The 17,990-nt window shown below is 41.5% G+C and overlaps 1 protein-coding gene across 7 annotated transcripts in view; it reads left to right on the top strand.

Moving 5' to 3' along the window:
• The first annotated feature begins 220 nt into the window (after positions 1-220).
• Positions 221-17,990, top strand: part of ampd2b (adenosine monophosphate deaminase 2b) — a 26,580-nt gene continuing 8,810 nt past the window's right edge. Inside the window, exons 1-9 of one of the 7 annotated variants that reach the window (XM_050065861.1) lie at positions 8,726-8,881; positions 9,017-9,152; positions 14,930-15,054; positions 15,160-15,290; positions 15,370-15,438; positions 15,551-15,653; positions 15,826-16,015; positions 17,040-17,181; positions 17,309-17,398. In XM_050065861.1, the coding sequence (XP_049921818.1) occupies positions 15,025-15,054; positions 15,160-15,290; positions 15,370-15,438; positions 15,551-15,653; positions 15,826-16,015; positions 17,040-17,181; positions 17,309-17,398 (755 nt within the window). In that variant the 5' untranslated portion in view covers positions 8,726-8,881; positions 9,017-9,152; positions 14,930-15,024. Of the gene's footprint in view, positions 342-8,725; positions 8,882-9,011; positions 9,153-14,929; positions 15,055-15,159; positions 15,291-15,369; positions 15,439-15,550; positions 15,654-15,825; positions 16,016-17,039; positions 17,182-17,308; positions 17,399-17,990 lie in introns of those variants that run through there. The other 6 variants (XM_050065863.1, XM_050065862.1, XM_050065864.1 and 3 more) reach the window with 6 other exon arrangements.

Below are 17,990 nucleotides of genomic sequence, written 5' to 3'. Positions count from 1 at the left end.
ACAGGCACGTAGCATACACGCTCACATACGCGCACGCTCCCATACACACACTCGCGCCGACTGCAATCGAAGCCCCTCAAGCTGCCAGCATCTGTGCTTCATCTCTTCCCTCTCCTCTCATTTCTCCTCCTCCTCCTCCTCTCTCACTCCGTAGCTCTCCGACGCTCCGTCCTCCGCAGATCTGACTCACTCAGCTCTCCTTTTGCCATCCGTGCCAAGCTTTACCGCACAACCTGGGATCATGTCCTCCAACCTGCCCCCAGGGACTGCAGCTGGCGCCAAAAGCAAACCCCTCTCCCCCTTCAGGAAGCGGGGCAGCCTGCAGTATGCAGCCAGCACAGGTGAGTGGAGGGAGTACGGGGTTGAAGAGGAAGGACGGCTTGAGTGTGTTGGTCCTGTAACAGAAGGAGGAATGTCACATAAAATGAAATGAGCCCGGGGTGCTGTGGCTCTTGACTGTTGTTGTTGTTGTTATGTGAATTCTGACTTTTTGAACCATTATATTACTGATTATTTATCAGTGAAAGAAAACACTCATCAGAAGAGGGTGCAATACTTTCTCTCTGTAAGTAGTTTGGGGAAATGAAAACCTGTTGATTGGGGAGGAGTAGCAGAAGATGCTCTCTGTGGAGGATTCACACCCTGCAGTTTCATGCCAGTGTGCTGGCTTTTTGCTTTTACTTTCATCCCTTATTGTCATGCTTACTTTTACAAATGACAAAACATGCATACATACAGATATTGATTTGCAGTATGATCAGCCAATGCTGCATGCAACCATTTTGATGTTGCTGGAATGTAGCACAACTTGTTGATGTGAGGTGAAAACTCAAACATTGTAAGTTTTCATGTCTTAACTTGAAGGATCCATGTGCTGGTGACACCCCTTCAAAACATTTTGCAGGGTGCTATATACACGGGCTTTTCCCTTGAGAGCAGCCATGTGTTGCTTAGACAAATGTGATGACAGTGTTTTTCTTTCAGCCTGATGGCAGTGTGTGGCCTGGAGAGAATATGTAGGTTGGTACCTCAGGGACTTGATCCCCCACTGAATGAGAGGATTAGCCTCCACTCTGATGTATGCACACACTGGTCAGCCTTTCATCCAAACTACAAAGAGCGTAGAATGACCGTATGACGAAATATCAGCCATTTAAATACCCCCTCCTCCCTTCATTCAGTGTCATCTCCCAAGCTAAATGCATTTTCTCACAGGTTCATTCAGGTTACATTAATATCCTGCATTTAATGAGAGATATTGGTGTACTTGTGTGAAGGAAGTGACACTTAAATCTTGATATCTTGAAATCTTCATATCTTGGATCTATTTGTGTTGGGAGCAGATGATATAATCTCCCTCTATTGGCAGTTTTTTTTTTAAATATTATAATTACATAACACATGCAAACCTTAAAAATATGCTGTATCTTTAAAAATCACCCAGGTCATGCTCCCACTAGGGAGACCGATAGTGACATGCCGTGGCATTACGGTGACTGTCAAGATGTTCAGAGATTAATTTTGAACCCTGACAATAAATGCAACAGCTGGAGGTCTGAGTGATTCACCAGCCCCCCTCCCTCCGATCTGGATGCTCTCTGTGATTACCCTCATTTATAGCTCGCTCCGTAGCTGATGGTGGTTATTACAAAGATTGCTCTGTAGGAGTAAATAGTCTCTGGAATAATGAGAGGCAGTCTTGGCTATTGTATTCGACAGACAGAGTTCTTTTTCCATTTTCTAGACATGAAGGACTGTGCACAGATTCTGTCTCCGGGGTGTGATTTAGAAAGTCCCTGCAGAGGCACAGTAAGATAACATTCGTATTTTATGTTGTTAAAGCATCCAGGGAACCATCTGAGTAGGCAAAGATGACATTTAGATGACTCATTGTCTTTTGTTTTGTTTTTTTAAAAGGGCACTAATCTAGTTTTGGACAGATAATACAGTGTGGCCTGTGTAAACAGTAATACGTGCAGGGAAAACAGGCTGTAGATACAGTACACAGATTGTATTAGACGGACTATCTGAATTATTGCCAGTATCATGTCTTTAAGTGCTCGATGAATATTTAATAAAATGATTGCTATTATTGATTCTGCTGCAATCACTCATAACAGGAGCATAAATTATTTAACGTCTGACACTTTTATTTCACTCGTCTGCCTTGTGATTGTCTTAATCGACAATTGGGCGCCTGAGGAGCTTTATCGTATTAGATTGTTTCAGTAAGAATCCTGAACTTTCGATCCAGTCTAATGAACCGATCGAACAGCACAGCAGAGTGGAATAGATGTGGAAGGCCACAGCAGCATCTAATCAACATTAAATGAGTTTGAATCCCTCCCAGCTTTCTTTAAAAGGTTATGGACCCCTGGTGCACATAATATACTGCTGCAGCTCCTCTCTGTCTTGTGCGGTTTCATGTGAAGCGCTGAGGCACAGTGTTGTCCATATTTAGCACGTTATTGCAGGCTTTGTGGAGTGAACTCTGAAGAGAACGGCAGTGTGTGAATCACTTCTCTGGCTGTGAGAAGGTAGTTCTCAGATTAGAGCGCCACCCACTCACCAGTTAGCCTATTCTGTTCATCGTGCTGTTTTACACTTGTTGAACCACTTAAATCAGGACAAATGACAAGAACTTTATGTAGCAGTGTATTTGCACAGCCAGTATTACCCTCAGTGATATCAAAGACTAACACCGTCTATAATCATAATAATTATAAACTGTATTAGCACTTTGCAAACACATTTACAAAGTAATTCACAGATGTAAAAATGTATATGTTGTTTCTTTAAAACTTGATATTTGTAAAATACGTGTTCTCTCATTTCTAGCACAGCAGTGTGTGACTTTCAGATTCTTTGCCTAGGCAAATATAGATAATACTCCATTACAAGTAAAAGTACCGAATTTACAGTAAAAGTACACAAGTACCATCACAAAAAGTGCTTTAAGTATCAAAAGCCAACCCACTGGTTGCCCTCTTTGGTATTGTGTGAGAGGATGATGTACACCTGACTCCGATCCAACGCAGCACACTGTCTTTTGCCTCTCTGCTGGCCAGACAGGCAGTTCTAATCAGATGTAGGGATGCTGCCGCACCCACCTATGCCCAGTGGCTGAGGGACATTATGTCCTGCCTTAATCTTGAAAAGATACGCTACTCAATTTGTAACTCATAAACTGGAGCTGTCAGTTAAACTGAAGATTTTGTGTTTGTGTCTTGGTCTTGGTTCTTTTTGTCACTGAACCTGCCTTTTACATAGCCATCTCTCCTTCTCTCTTTTAATATTGAGCCTGACTCTCAGCTCATCTGACATTTTTTGTACTATTCAGGACATGGAGGACATTATTCGAGCTGTTAGTGGAATGGGGAGGATTGTGATTTGATTTCATGCTGTTACCATCATATATATGCTTTAAGTTTGATACCTTTTGTAATTATGAATCGTGTAATCCTGTTAAAATTGAATACAAATATTCCTGATTTTAAATAAAGTAAATATACTCATTATACAGGAGGTGGTGCTCCTTCCAGTGTTAAACTATAAGATATTATATTATTAGATTACTATAACTGATGCATTAATGCTTAAGCAGCATTAAAATGGTATCGCTTTATATGCAGTTAATTAGTTAAACCTGTAAAAATCCTTCATGTTTCATAAACTGATCATGTATTATTTTATGTGAGAACAACTTTATGTAGCAGTATATTTGCTTGCTTTGCTAGCTTTGTACAATGTCATAAACAGCCATTATTAGATTCAGCAATAGCAAAAACACCCAATCTGTTTGAAGATATAATAGTTATTAAAGTTATTATAACAAATAACTTTATAATGTAAATAGAACTTTGCAAACAAATTTACAAAGTACTTTACAGATACATAAGCAGATAATGACTGCTCATGAGAGCGCATGAAATACACGATAAATTCTTTTCAAGAGTAAAATATATACATTTTTAAAATACATCTGTTGTTTCTTTAATACTTTAATGTGGATTCTCTCATTTCTGAAACAGAAATGTGCAGTATTCAGATCCTGAACTTAAATAAATGTAGAAAAATACTCATACTACATTACAAGTAGGGGTGTAAATCACAAGTTTCATCATGATATGCTATTGATTATTTGGACAACAATAGAGTATTTGCTGATATCAGGAAATGCCGCGATATGATTTTGATTTGATTCAGTTCAGTTTGTGATCGATAAGAGACGATGTCAGTAAATATCCTCATTGTCGTTTTTCTTGGCTGCTTGTCATTGTCTGTTTGAATGTTTAGGAAAACGGTGTGCTTGAGAAGAAATGGAGACACAGATGTGCCATGGGAAATTAAAAATAAAGTCCTATCTTAAAAATGACAAAATATATATACTGATGTTCTCACTGTGCATTGATAATATTGAATCCTTGATCATTAAATGGATATATTGATCTAGACTGATGTATCGTTACACCCCTCTTTACTGGTACAAGTAAAAGTCCTGCATTTAAAATCTAAGGTAAAAGTACACAAGTACCAACATAAATAAAGTACTGAAAGTATCAGTAAAGGTATTGATTGATCATCAGTTGTAATCTGCAAAGTAAGAAGTTATTATGGCTGTCAGATAAACCTAGTAAAGTAAAAAGTACAGTATTTAATAGAAGTATTTTCCACCTCTACAGGAAGCAATACGGTCATAACATAAAATATGAAATAGCTTTCAATTAGTTATTCATAATGATCATTTATACAGAACAGGAAGCTGATGACGGACCTTTGAACACACTGTACTTCGCCCACATCTTGTTCACGCCTCCTTTGGTTTGTGTCATTCTTTGTCATCATTATGTGGCCACACATGTTGGAGTCTTTGTCATGAATGCAGCAGTAATAATTAGGTTTCCTGTCACTCCCCTCAGTAATGCAATCTGTGCAAATAATGATTGACCAAGCACCTGCATTTTCACCCCAACACACCCTCTTTCGATAACCTTTGCTGAGTCACTCCTTGTGTGCATCTGCATTGCGTACTGTTGTATAGTAGTCTGTGTCTCTGCTGCCCCTATGAACCTACATCTAGCCTGTTAGAGGTCTCATGGACTTGTGTCCTGTGGGTGGGACCACCTCTGATTGTATTGTTGCTTATATTTATGGTGTGGTGATGCAGAGGTTTCAAAGAAAGCTGCTGCCAGCTGCTGCTGCAACACACTGAACTGTGGAGAGCCAGAGCCTTGTTTGAAAGGTAGAGTGCATGCTGCCACGGCCATTATCTGAAATTAAAGCAAATATCTAGTGATTGAAATACTGCAGTGTTTTATCTATCGGCTCCTTTTAATCTGTAGGGGAAAGTAACTTGGTACATTTACTTAAGTACAGCATTTAAATGGGACCTATTGTGCTTTTCTTATTTTCTGACATATACAGTATAGGCCATAACACTATAATGTCAGATGTTCATATCAAATGTGACCAAAGTTTCAAATAGTAAGGTAAACGTATATAGATGAAATCCCTGTGGGCAAAAACCTCAGGTTTCAGACCATTCTGAATACTCTTTTTACACGTTTTTCTACTTTTGGGACAAGCTGACTTCAGCTCGTGATGCAAGTTTACATTACATAGATTAGACTGCTACATGAAGCCACATGCTAACGTTAGGAAAACAGGTAATCTTGGTTGCCGATGTTATAAATTTCTTCCCAATTTCGCATCACATTCCTGTGAGAACATGTTGGGTTGTGTTTAGAAGCTTTATTGGTGATTTCTCACGCTAAAAAGTGCTGCTATTCTCATTACAGTCATTCCCCGGCTGGGGAGGTGGGCAAGACCCAGAAGCACTGACCAATAACAGCAGACAGGGCTTTTTTGGAAGTGGGGCCTTAAAGGGACAGGCACAAAAAAAATGGAGCGTCTCAGACAGAATGTGAATATAGCTGTTTCAGCATAGAGAGTATGAGGAAAACATTTTTTTTTAAAAAAACATTAAACCATGTTAATGTGCTCTAGTAGAAACCTTAAATGCAATTATGAACCAAAAAATGAGCATAATAGGTCCCCTTTAAGTCGCCTAAAGTTTTTAGGTACTGTACCTATATTGTGAGTATTTGCATTTGTTGCTACTTTAAACTCTAAACTACTTTATTGACTGAGTCCCTAACACCATGACGAGCTCGTGTTGATTTGTGTGTGATGCAGCGTTCGTCCATCAGATGGAGCCTGGTCTGAATAAATGCAGCTGATAAATCAGTGAACAGCAGTCACGTTTATTGTGCTCCTCTCGGGGCCACATATATTTGATTAGTTCTCTTGAAAGCTACTTGAGCTTTAAGTGCCTTGGAAAGAAACACAGTAATTTCACCTTGATAGGCAGAGCGGTAATTTGCTCATAGCCAAATTGCATTTGACTCTCTGCGGTGCTCATAGTTTTTTCTGTCCAGTTTGTCAGCAGTGATTTTCAAACTGGATTGCTCCTGTTTAAAAAGCAGCTCTCTCCATAAGCTTGTAAGGAGGATGAAAATGATTGTCGAAATTGCCCAAAACTAACAATAAATTGATCTGGTTTTGTGTACCTGTGTATCCAAAGCCAAATATAGCCTTTCCCTCTGTCTCACAGACCTCTGCTGTTGTCACATCAGAGAGCCACACTGTTGCACTGACTGACATGTTCCTACGAGACAATAAACATAGGAGCTGTAGTTTATTTTGACTCCGTCTGACAAACACTGTCCTGCTGTTGTAAATATTCTCTAGCGTACTGAAATAATCCTAAACAAATTTACTTTTTATTTCTGTTTGAGAAACAGTTGCTAGAAACTCAAGTGCCTGAGATTATTAATCTTATTGAAAATTAAGAAATATATTTCTTAAAAACAGTACAAATGTTTAAATAAGATTCTGTGTCAGGGTAAAGGTAAAGACCTCTTATTTAACTTTGAGTTTTAAGTTAAGCAACTTAAGTTGAACTCTAGATGGTGTTGAGCAAGAGAAGATAAGACAGGCAGTGCAAACACTTCACACAAGCTGAGGTTGATTGTGCTCTTTTACTTATTGGTTGCAAATTAATGGAATTCAGTCTTGGCCAGCAACAGATTTAATCAATATAGTTTTGTCTGTAAGGCTTGTAACACTTTCTGAAAAGCTCACTTAGGCTCCCAGTGATGGGCATTCTTTCAAACCTGTTCTTGACTTAATTAAAGGTCAGGAACATCAGATAAATGTTTCAGCGTATTGATCTGACTGGAAGCTTCGATCCAGATCTTAAAGTCTGGGTAAAGTGAATTAAGAGATTTGTCTCAAACATCATTACACATGTGGGAAGATACTGAGAAATGTGTTGAACTGCACTGTGGAGTGAAACTGTTTTTCACCATTTTCATGTCCAAGATTTTTTGGGCCATCCTGAAATTATTGCTCAATGACACACTAGAGCCTTCCTTATCATAACCCCTCCCCTAATATATAAGAACTATGTTACTACTAGCATCAGAGGTCATACCATCAGTGTTGTTGTCACCTGTGTGTGAATGGCAAGGTAGCATTATAAGTCTAATAAACACAAGGATAAACATCTTTGTTAAATGCCGGGACTGTATAAACTTGTATTAACAGTCTTTTAGCTGGAATGGTTACCCAGTTGCTGCTCACTGCTGTGTGTGTGTGTGTGTGTGTGTGTGTGTGTGTGTGTGTGTGTGTGTGTGTGTGTGTGTGTGTGTGTGTGTGCTTTGTGCTAACATTCGCTGCTGTTAGATGCTGAAGAAGACTACGCTGTTGCGCAGCGACTCACTTGTTCTTCAGCTTGGGGATGTGTGAATGCTTTGTTGTACTGGGATAACTGCTAATGAGAGTCTGTAGCTTTCAGCAGCTCGATCTTCATTTCAGCTTCTTGTGCAGACACACCTCCAGCGTTGCAGAGCAGAGAAACAATTTAGAAACCTAATTTTTGTTTAAATTAAATTTCTCAGTGGTTAATAACACACATTTCCGTGATGTGACACACTCAGAACTTTGCTTTAAATAGATTTTAACAGAAATAAAGTGCAGTCCAGTAAAATCTTTTTGCAATTCGAGTGTGCAGCTTTTGCAGTTATCCAGAGCAAATTTACACTCAGTGCATAAGTATAATCAGAGAACGGATATGACTGCAGGGAAACTCACATACTGCAAACACAATGACTGATTTCACAAATAATCCTGTGTCTTGAAATTGCATCAGTTTACTGAATTATTAATGTGTAATTTCATCAGTTTTAGCGCACACACAGTTTTGTGTTTGTAGCATGGGAAAAGCAGGTTCCAGAAATTACTGCTGCAGCCATAATGGGGACAACGTGCTGGCCCTTTAATTTCATTCACGTGAGAGGACACGGAGGCAAGGTCTCATTCATTAGACAGTCGTCTCCCTCAGACTCCCTCTATTCAGCTGGCCAAAAAGGACCATGACATCTCCAACCTTACCGCTGAGCCAGCACCATTTTATTCACACACACACACACACACACACACACAGAGGCGACACAAACATCCCGAACACATGGTCCCCACAGCAAAACACAGCACAGAGGATAACGTAGAGGACAGGGGGGTGCTGTTAGAGAAACTCACAGCAGGAGAGCTCACATCCGCCGGAGATGTGCGACGTCTCCCCCCCGCCTCCTCTCCCTCCTGTGGTACGTTCCAGATAGATGTCAGAGGCATTTAAATGAGGAGGATCAGCTCCAGAGGCAGCTAGTGCAGCGACAGCTGGCCTGAACCAGGAGGCAGACAGAGCAGAGGGGGGTCACACACTGGGATGTGAGGGGGAGTTCATGGATCTGCTGGACCAGCTCTTTGTATGTATGACAGGGACAGATTAAGGGAACAGAGGAGATGACTCTTTGACTCTGTGAGTGTGTTTATGTGAGAGTGTATGTGCGTGTTTTTGACAGTTTTTGTCATTTGACTGAGTGTTTGAAGTGTTTCTTTCTTGTTTTTCTCCATCCCTCCCTCCCATCATGTTTAACCCATCTTGAAAGGACAGCAGACGCCATCCTGGGCCATTTGCTGTTTGGCATGCTCCATCTCCCTGCCAGGACAGCCTCTCTCTCCCTCTCTCTGTCTCTCTCTCCTCTCTCGGCCCTGCTAGCTGCTGGTTAACGCAGGCTCTGAGGAGACAGGTACGCTCCACTACCCTCATCCTGTGCAAAAGCACAAATAACCCTCTCCTCTAACCCTCCCCCCTCTTTTCCTTTCCCTCTTCCACACTCAGTGCCACTCTCCTCTGCCTGTCCCTTGACGGCTTTGTGTTATAGCCCTGAGCACTGCTGTCTTTAGTGTGCTGAGGAGAATGTGTGTCGATTGATTGCCCCACAAACTAGCTTTCTCATGTCTTTTGGAGATGGTGTAAAGGTGCAACTATGCACAAAGAAGCGGAGCAGATCGATACATAGTGCTGACTACACCTGCAACTGTGGAATCTGATCGAGAAGGTTGTTTTTATGGCCGGTGGGCATCCTGCCTTTGTATTTTTAGCATTTCTTCTCTTTATGGTTCAACTGAGAGAGCTGACAGCAGTAGAGGAAACACAGTAAAGAAGTTTCTACTTGAATACCAGCATCAGCCTGCAGACGTTCAGTTCAGTAGCTGCAGAGACTGAACCAAAGATTTTGATTACACTTCTTGAGAGATGTAAGCTGTTTGATTCCAGAGTCATTGAGAGATACTGGAGAAGTACGCATCCTTTCAGAGCATCCTTTCAGCGTGCCGGAGCAGAAGAGCTTCATTAAATTCCGCTGCGTTCTCCTTGCCATGCGTGTGTGTTTGTCCTTTGGACATGGCACTGATACGTGATAGTGAGCAGTCAATTTTAGCTTGTTATGCTGAATTGTGTGGAACACTGGAGTGTTAAGTGACATTTTCTATCTGATTTTTCATATGTGTTAGTTGTGGAAGCCAAACTACTTTGATTTGATACTTTGGCGTTAAAAACTGGGGCTAGATATTGAACTTGTGTTGTTTTTTAAGCCCAAACTCTCAAATACTGAAAAATGGCTTCAAGCTTCTGGTGAAATTTGTAATCTTATTTCTATATAGTTCCTGAATTAAATCAAAATAAAGCCAGATTTAGATCATTTTATTTAGGCAAAATTCTTGCACACGTGCTTGTGTTTAGACAACTTGTAATATTTAAGACTTATGCCTTCTTTTGTTAAATTGAAACATGTTTGTTTTTTTCCAGTAAAAAACATTTTTATTCGTTAGAGTAAGGTATTGAGAAAGTACGATTTTGTTATCCATACTGAAACTGAGGTGGTGTTTTAGCACTAGTATTGACAAATTTCAAACAGTACCCAGTCTTACAAAAGTATGACTTATCAGAATGAACCTCCAGTGTTTATTTTGACATTCCTGCTTTCCCGGCAGCACTGACACATGTGAGCTGTGAGTAAGTAATGGTTCTTGCTGTGAGACATTTGCCACCGAGGCTGTGAGTCACTGGCATTACTTCTGGGCTGAGTACCAAATCTGTATCATCAATGGAAGCAGGTAGACGGTGATTGATGATGCACGGCCTGCGTGGTGGTAGAAAACAGAGAAAGTAGGGGTTAAAGAAAGGGAGTCGTATGTACAGGGATTCTTGTTGTCTGACAGTGCTGCAGATGAGGTTCCACACGATGTCTCTTGAGCCCTGACGTCTTGGTCCCCTCTGGCCTGTGAAGGCTTCAGATAACTTTCCACTTGTAATCTCATCCCTGAGGAGCTTTTACACCGCACCATCCGGTTTGAGTTAGACCACAGCTCCCTGTATTGCTACTGAAATATGCATGCAATGGAAGTCCCTCTGCAAGCTGATACTATTTGACCTCTTTTTGAGACTGTGGAAGATGATGTCTTGAACTATCTGATTCCACATGTTTCACTCATGTTGCATTTTGCTGCTTTCCCCCTGCTCCTATTAGATCAATAAAAGCTTCCGCCACCCAGATTATGTGGTATATGTTCAAGTGAAACGTGGCTGACTTTAATTTCTGAGTGGTTTGCTCTCCAACTGTGGGGGGATGAGTTGTTATGTAACCATAGATGCTACCGATCCAAATATAGCAGCCATTAGGGGATTAGCTCCGGGCCCGGTAGGCTTGGCTAGGCTCGGCTTTGCTGTGGCCCAGCATGGATGTCTTTGCCGCTGGTCGCCTCTTGTCCTCCACACCAGTGTCCACTGTTATCACAGCAAATTGATGTGCACCCAAACGGACAGCAGAGATAACGTCTTAGCCAGCCATTACATTACACAGACGTGGTCCCTCCTATCACCAGAGGAGCGTCTATCTGTGGTGGCTTGACTTTGTGGACTTTGTGACTAACACTGGGGGACAGTTTGGCATCACAGCATGTGCTCTCATTTTTATTCATTCAAGATGGATATTATATCAAGCCATGACCCACAATAGTATTCTTTTAATGGTGTTATTTTTTATTTATATCAGTTATTTACAAAATGTGTCCAATAGAGTTTCTTCCGTAATGTTTGCAGAAAACACATTTGTTCTTTCACATTTTAATTTTTGACTAGGGCTTCAAGTAACGATTATTGTCAGTACTGATTATTTGTTCACAAAAGGTCTATGATACAGCCCTAACTTCTCAGATGAAGTCTTTAAATTTTTTGTTTTGTTCCACCAGAAGTTCAAACCCCCCACATAATGAATTTGTATTTATATAATGCGGGTACAAAATTCTCAAAACTGAGTAGCTGGAATAAGGGAAGCTTTGGTGTTTTTGCTTGAAAAATGAATCAAACCATTATTAAATTCAACTCATTGATTGCTGAAGTGAGTTGCACCATCTCGGCTTAAGCCTTCTTCTCACTGAGACCGGAAGTAAATCTTGCGCCTCATCAGGGGCAGGCTTTAAGTCAAAGTCTCGCCATTTCTGTATATCAGCAGCCTGATAATAGCCTGTATTTGTTTTGATTCATGTTTAACTAATGGTGACTACATGTAAATACTGTAGATGCAGTTTTGTTGTTTGTACACGGGGTGGTGCACTAGAGCAGGAAAACACAAGTAATATAGGTAAGGTGCAGGTGATGAGCAGCAGGTGTGTGACAGAGTAAGCAAACAGTTTTTTGACAGTGAAGTGTGGCAGCATGAATAGTTTGTAGCGTGGAAACTAAAATTGATGAATGGAAACTTGGACACTAACTTGTGATATACTCTGAAACTGTTAAGTGGAAACCTACCTAAGATGAATTATGGAAAGATGATGTTTTACCTGTGGGAAGGTGAGCACATGTGAAAATAAATGGGTCACCACACTCAAAGAAAAATTGTTGTTGCCCAGAAACGCGTCCGAAAAGTACTCGCCGTTCGCCCCTCAGAGGCATTAAATGTTTTAAACGTTTTTTATTGAAACTCTACATTAGCTTTTCTGCTTAAGTTTCCTTTTTATTCAGATAACTTTGCAAACATGAACACACATCTAATCCTTCACCTCAGCTTGTTGAACGAGCGACCAAACAGACGTTCACCTGTGAAAAGTGCACTGCCAATGTCAGTTATCACGCTAGATAGCTAGAAAATTAGCTGCTAGAAATTATGCACCAGCATATAAACTTAACTGCAAATGTCACTTCGGTCCATTCAGACGCTGGTGTGGTCCTCACTCTTAGTACCGCTGCTAGGAAACCGACTGTTCATTCATGAGTTGTAAGCTGCAGCCAAGTTTGTCTACTTTCTCCCTCCTTTCATGTTACCTGTGGAGCTCCACCTGCCAGCTGCTGTCAGTCAATTACTGACATGCCTCTTTTGTACAGCTCTATTCATTTTCATATCTCGATTGTCCTCATCCGTTATAATAATGTCACCGCAAATGATTAATGATTAGCTGCACATTAGCAAGACAGCGGGACAATGTTAACAATGTTTCCTAGCAGCACATGCGCTGCTCGGGAATAGCCATAGTCGACAGGTGTTTGATTATGATGATTATGCATCACTAAAACTAGAGTTAGGTAGGCTTAAATTTGCTTAATGTAACTGACGTAAAGTAATTTCCTAAGACTTGTCTGAAATTAACAGATCTACTTCAAAGGCAGGACCAGATTTAGGAAAGACCACTCCATGTCATTTCGTGTCTTATTTTGAAACTACTTCACTGCTGAACCGATGAAATGTAGAAGTCATCTCCTTGGACATTAAATTGTCATTTGTGTGTCATTTGTTTGATTTAAACTTACTCAGACTTAAAGCTCAATGCTGGACCTCCATTATTCTGCCTTTAAAAGGTCAAAGAACGAGTCAACTTGAATATTTATACACTGGCGAAATTTGTGTTTCCCTCCGTGTTCGCTGAAGTGTTTCAGTTTGAAATACTTGTGTATGTTTTGATGTCTGCCTTGTGGTGCAGGCAAACTTGTTGAGTGGGATGTGTTGATTGGACAGTGTTAAGCAGAAGGTGATAAAATAATGTGAAGAGTTGTGGTCGGGCCAATGATAACACCGACGCCTCTTTTCTCTTTGTAGCCCCCGTTCTGAATGCCTCTTCGAGTGTTTTTGTGCCTTTAATGAAGCTTTTTGTAGAGGCCTAATCGGCCCAGTTAATTGGCCTCTCTGGTCTCCTTTACCGTCTCCACAGAGCAGACAGACTCAGACATGCTGTGTTAAATAAATCAGACTCTTAATTTAGACGGGGCACAGTAGTACAAAGACAATACGGACGGCAGGTATCCTACAGTATGACCTTCCTGTGTGTATGGTCTATAAAAGCTGACTGATGACAGGCCCAGTGACACTCTAGCACACACGGGATGAAATATTTACCAGGATGATGAATATTTCAGTGGCAGGTGCATCGTTTCGAGGGGAAAGATTAATATCATTGCGGACAGTCTTCTAAATATACACCTGGGGGGGGGGGGGCACAGCAGTGAAGGCATTGTCTCCTCTCACTGTTGTCCAACATCTCTGTTTTCTTCATCGCTGTTGACAACCGTCCCTCTGAGCATCCACTCACCAGCTGTCCTTCTCCCAAGTCTTTTTTCCAATGACCATACCCAGTAGTCACTTTCCTTTCTTTCCTTTCCATGACTGCTGGGTTTGTATCAAACATGAGTCCTACAGTGGCAACAGTGGAGGGTATTAGCCGGTGTATGTGCTGATGGGCTCCGTACCTGAATGGTCCATTGTGTCTTGAGGCATAAACAGCCACTGAGCTCAGACCTCCACTGTTGTGTAAAGGCCCACTGATGGAGGAACAACAAGTCTCTGCAGACTGTTTGGTCACTGTGAATTAATTATTCGTAGAAGGAATGAAAAACAATAAAGACAGAGTGCTCTCATCAAACTGATTTAGCTTAGCTGATTCACAGTCGTGTCTAGATTACTTTTTCCATGCCGGTTGAAATGAGAGGATGTTTTCTATTTTTATCAAGGTTGATAATCTCATTGACAGTTAATGGGATGCAGCTGTTGCAAGCAAGGCTGATTCATGATCTTTCTGAACTGAAATTAGTTGCTGTGTCTGTTTGTATAGCTACTGAAATAGGGACTTACTTTTCTGACTATAATTACAAGATACTCAGGCCTTAAAGGGACAGTTCAACCCAAAATCAAGCATATTTTTCCTCTTACCTGTAGCGCTGTTTTTCAGTCTACATTGTTTTGATGTGAGTTGCTGAGTGGTGGTGATATCAGTCGTAGAGATGTCTGCCTTGTCTTGATTATAATAGTACTAGATGGCTCGACTTGTGGTGCTCAAAGTGCCAAAAAATATATCTGATTACATTTGATACATCTGATCTCTTGATTTGGGAGTGAACTGTCCCTTTAATGTGCTGAGCCTCAAATTAAGACTTGGATTATTTTAGGTGAAACATTCTTCAATACTTCCAAAGATTCATAGTTTTCTCACTCATTTTATGACTTTTTCCCCTCTTTCTCCTCCTCTTTATCTCCAGCTGAGCTCCGCGGTGCCCGCCACCTCCTCACTACCCAGCATTCCTTGCCTGGGATCCCTGTGGCCTTGAAACAATCTATAGACCTGCGTACATCTATGGACGGGAAGTACAAGGAGATTGCTGAGGTTAGTGCTCAATGGATTGATAAACTAGAACATTGAGATTAACTTTAAACTGATTTGTGGCTGGATGTGTAGACTTTCATAATGTTGTTTGCTGTCTGTGTGAAGGAGCTGTTTTCCCGCACTCTGGCAGAGAGTGAGATGCGCAGTGCCCCCTATGAATTTCCCGAGGATAGCCCCATCGAACAGCTGGAGGAGAGACGTCATCGACTTGAGCGACAGATCAGCCAGGATGTCAAGTAAGTGCCAGAAAAGTAAGAAGGTTGTTTAGAGTGTGCTCTGATGATCTGAAACAATGATGAGCTTCTCTGTGCTCAGATATGAACCTGACATCCTCCTGCGAGCCAAACAGGAGTTCATGAAGACTGACAGTGCCACAGATCTCGAGTGAGTGTTTCCCTCGGCCGTATGCAGCAGTGTTCTTGTTATTCAGTATGTTTATCTGAAACTACGAGAATGGAAAATAATTTAAATCATTTGTTTGTTTTTTGTTATTAAGATACATGAAGGAGCAGAGCCAAGCACCTGACCTGCAGGAGAGAGAGCTGGTTCCAGAGAGAGAGTACCAGCGAGTCTCTATTTCTGGAGAGGAGAAATGTGGGGTAAGTCAGAGTCCCAGTAATGCAAGAAGAATTAGAAAGTCTTTCTCAGTAGAAGCACCTCACGCAGAATTTTTTTCATGGTTTTCCTCACATTTCGATAACACCTCCTCTCTGATAAAGACACCTATTTTTTCTGTGTTATTCATGAACATTCTTTTGTTCTTTCATCAAGGTCCCCTTCACAGATCTGCTGGATGCAGCCAAATGTGTGGTGAAAGCTCTGTTCATCAGGCAGAAGTATATGGGTCTGTCGCTGCAGAGTTTCTGCAGGACCACGGCTCGTTACCTGCAGGAGCTGAGTGAGAGACCTCTGGACTTAGAGATCTATGAGGAGGAGATCCCAGAGACTGGAGCCACTGCAGGTACACTTGAACATGTGCTCATGTTCACCACCACAGTGATAGCCTCACATCCTGTACACTGAAAAACTGTCATGCAAACCCAACAAAAAACGATTAGGCAATAGGAAATTAATCTCCGACAATTATGGTAATTTAAAGGTGGTTGATTAAAAGTATTTAAGTAATTTATCAAGCAAATCTCAAAACATCTTCTGGTTTCAGCTCCTCAGATTTGAGGATTTACTGCTTCTCTACGTTTGCGTGCATAAAATATTCCGGTTTTTGTCCTTATTCTGAAAAAGACAGTGTTCCTACTAAGCTGTTTAGATGGCCACTGAAAATAAATATTCCACTAATATTCCCATTTACAAGCAGCTGTGCATACTCCCATTAACGTGACAACCAAAGGCCATTGAAAACATGTACGTTTTAAGATTTGTCTTAAAAGTGTCAGTGGTGGGGGAGGATTTAATTGAGAGTGGGAGGCTTTTCCAAAGCTTTGGAGCAGCTACCGCAAAGGCACGATCTCCCTTACCCACCAGCCTCGATCGCGGCACAGTTAAAAGACAATGTTCAGAGGATCTGAGAGGTCAAGAGCTGGAACAGGGGCGGAGAAGTTCAGCAATATATTGGTAATCTGGGTGACATCTTGCTCACCTGGTAGAGTGAGTGTGTATCCTTTGCAGCAGCCCGTGTTTGATTCAGACCTGTGGCCCTTCTGTGCATCATTGCCCCTGTCTCTCCCTCCTACCCTGTCGCTCTTCACCCTTGCCATCAAAAGGCAAAAAAAGGCCTAAAAATAGTCTTTTAAAAATGAATTAGTAATCTCATATTGGTATGTGAATATAAATCATGTCCAGTGTCATGTGCCGCACTCTCACATTAAGATATAACCAGGTACACCCACAGATTTCACAATCCATCTGTCACACACCCCTGACTGGTCCCTCACAGCGTGCCGGCTGTTTAAATCAGACCTCACTTGCATGTGCGTTCCCACCTCGTTCAGAGCCGTGACACAGTGCCACATTCTGTCTCCTCTCAGATGCCACAGTGCACCCACCTGTTTCTGAAACACACCCCTATGAGAACCAGGACCCTGCCAGCATGCCCCATGACATGGGTTACGGCTGCAAGATGGTGGATGGTGTCATGCATGTGTACACGACGAGGAACATTATGGAAAAGTGAGATATTTAAGATGAATCACTCGCATGCTCTATCTTCTAGTCCTCTGTGTGTGTTTATAGACTTGTGTCACACATTTTGTTGGCAGCACAGAGTTTCCTGCTTATGTTGTGATGTTGCTTACAGGAGCACAGAGCTGGAGCTGCCATATCCAGACCTGCAGGAGTACATCGCTGATATGAACGTCATGATGGCCCTCATTATCAACGGACCAGTGTATGTTTTCCTTATTTGTGAATACAGAGCAGTGTGTGTATTACAAACTTAATTTTTTCAAAGGGGACCTTTTATGTTTTTCCTTATTTTTTTGTCATATATAAAATGTTACAACGTCTGATTTTCATAATAAACATGGCCAAAGTTAACAATAATGAGGTAAACGTATGTAAAAGTAATCCCTGTGAGCTAAAGCCTCAGACATTTCTGTTTCCAGCAGGGTTTTTTTTTCTACTTTCGAGCCAAGCTAACGTCAGATCATAACGGATTTCTTTATAGTCATCTGCTTAAGGCGCACTACTGCAACTGTTTACGTTACAAGACTAAACTGCAACATGTAGCTACATGCTAAGGGAAACACATAGGGCTCTAGTTTCGCAGACCGGGCGCGGCAGAGGCGCAGTGCACCTGCGCTTCGCCAACTGGGTGTGGCCAGGCGGATTTTGTAAGTTTGGCACACCGTGTGCCCTGGCACAGCTACTCCTCTTTCCCACCTCCGTCCCTCCTACCTGCGCAAGTTGGAAAGAGGGAGGAGAGAAGGCGTGGAGTGGGTTTTACACACATCACACCAATCAAATGAGCCCCTCTCCTC

The sequence above is a fragment of the Epinephelus moara genome, chromosome 16, assembly GCF_006386435.1.
Source record: "Epinephelus moara isolate mb chromosome 16, YSFRI_EMoa_1.0, whole genome shotgun sequence".
Classification (NCBI taxonomy): domain Eukaryota; kingdom Metazoa; phylum Chordata; class Actinopteri; order Perciformes; family Serranidae; genus Epinephelus; species Epinephelus moara.
This window is presented reverse-complemented; position numbering and strand designations above follow the sequence as displayed.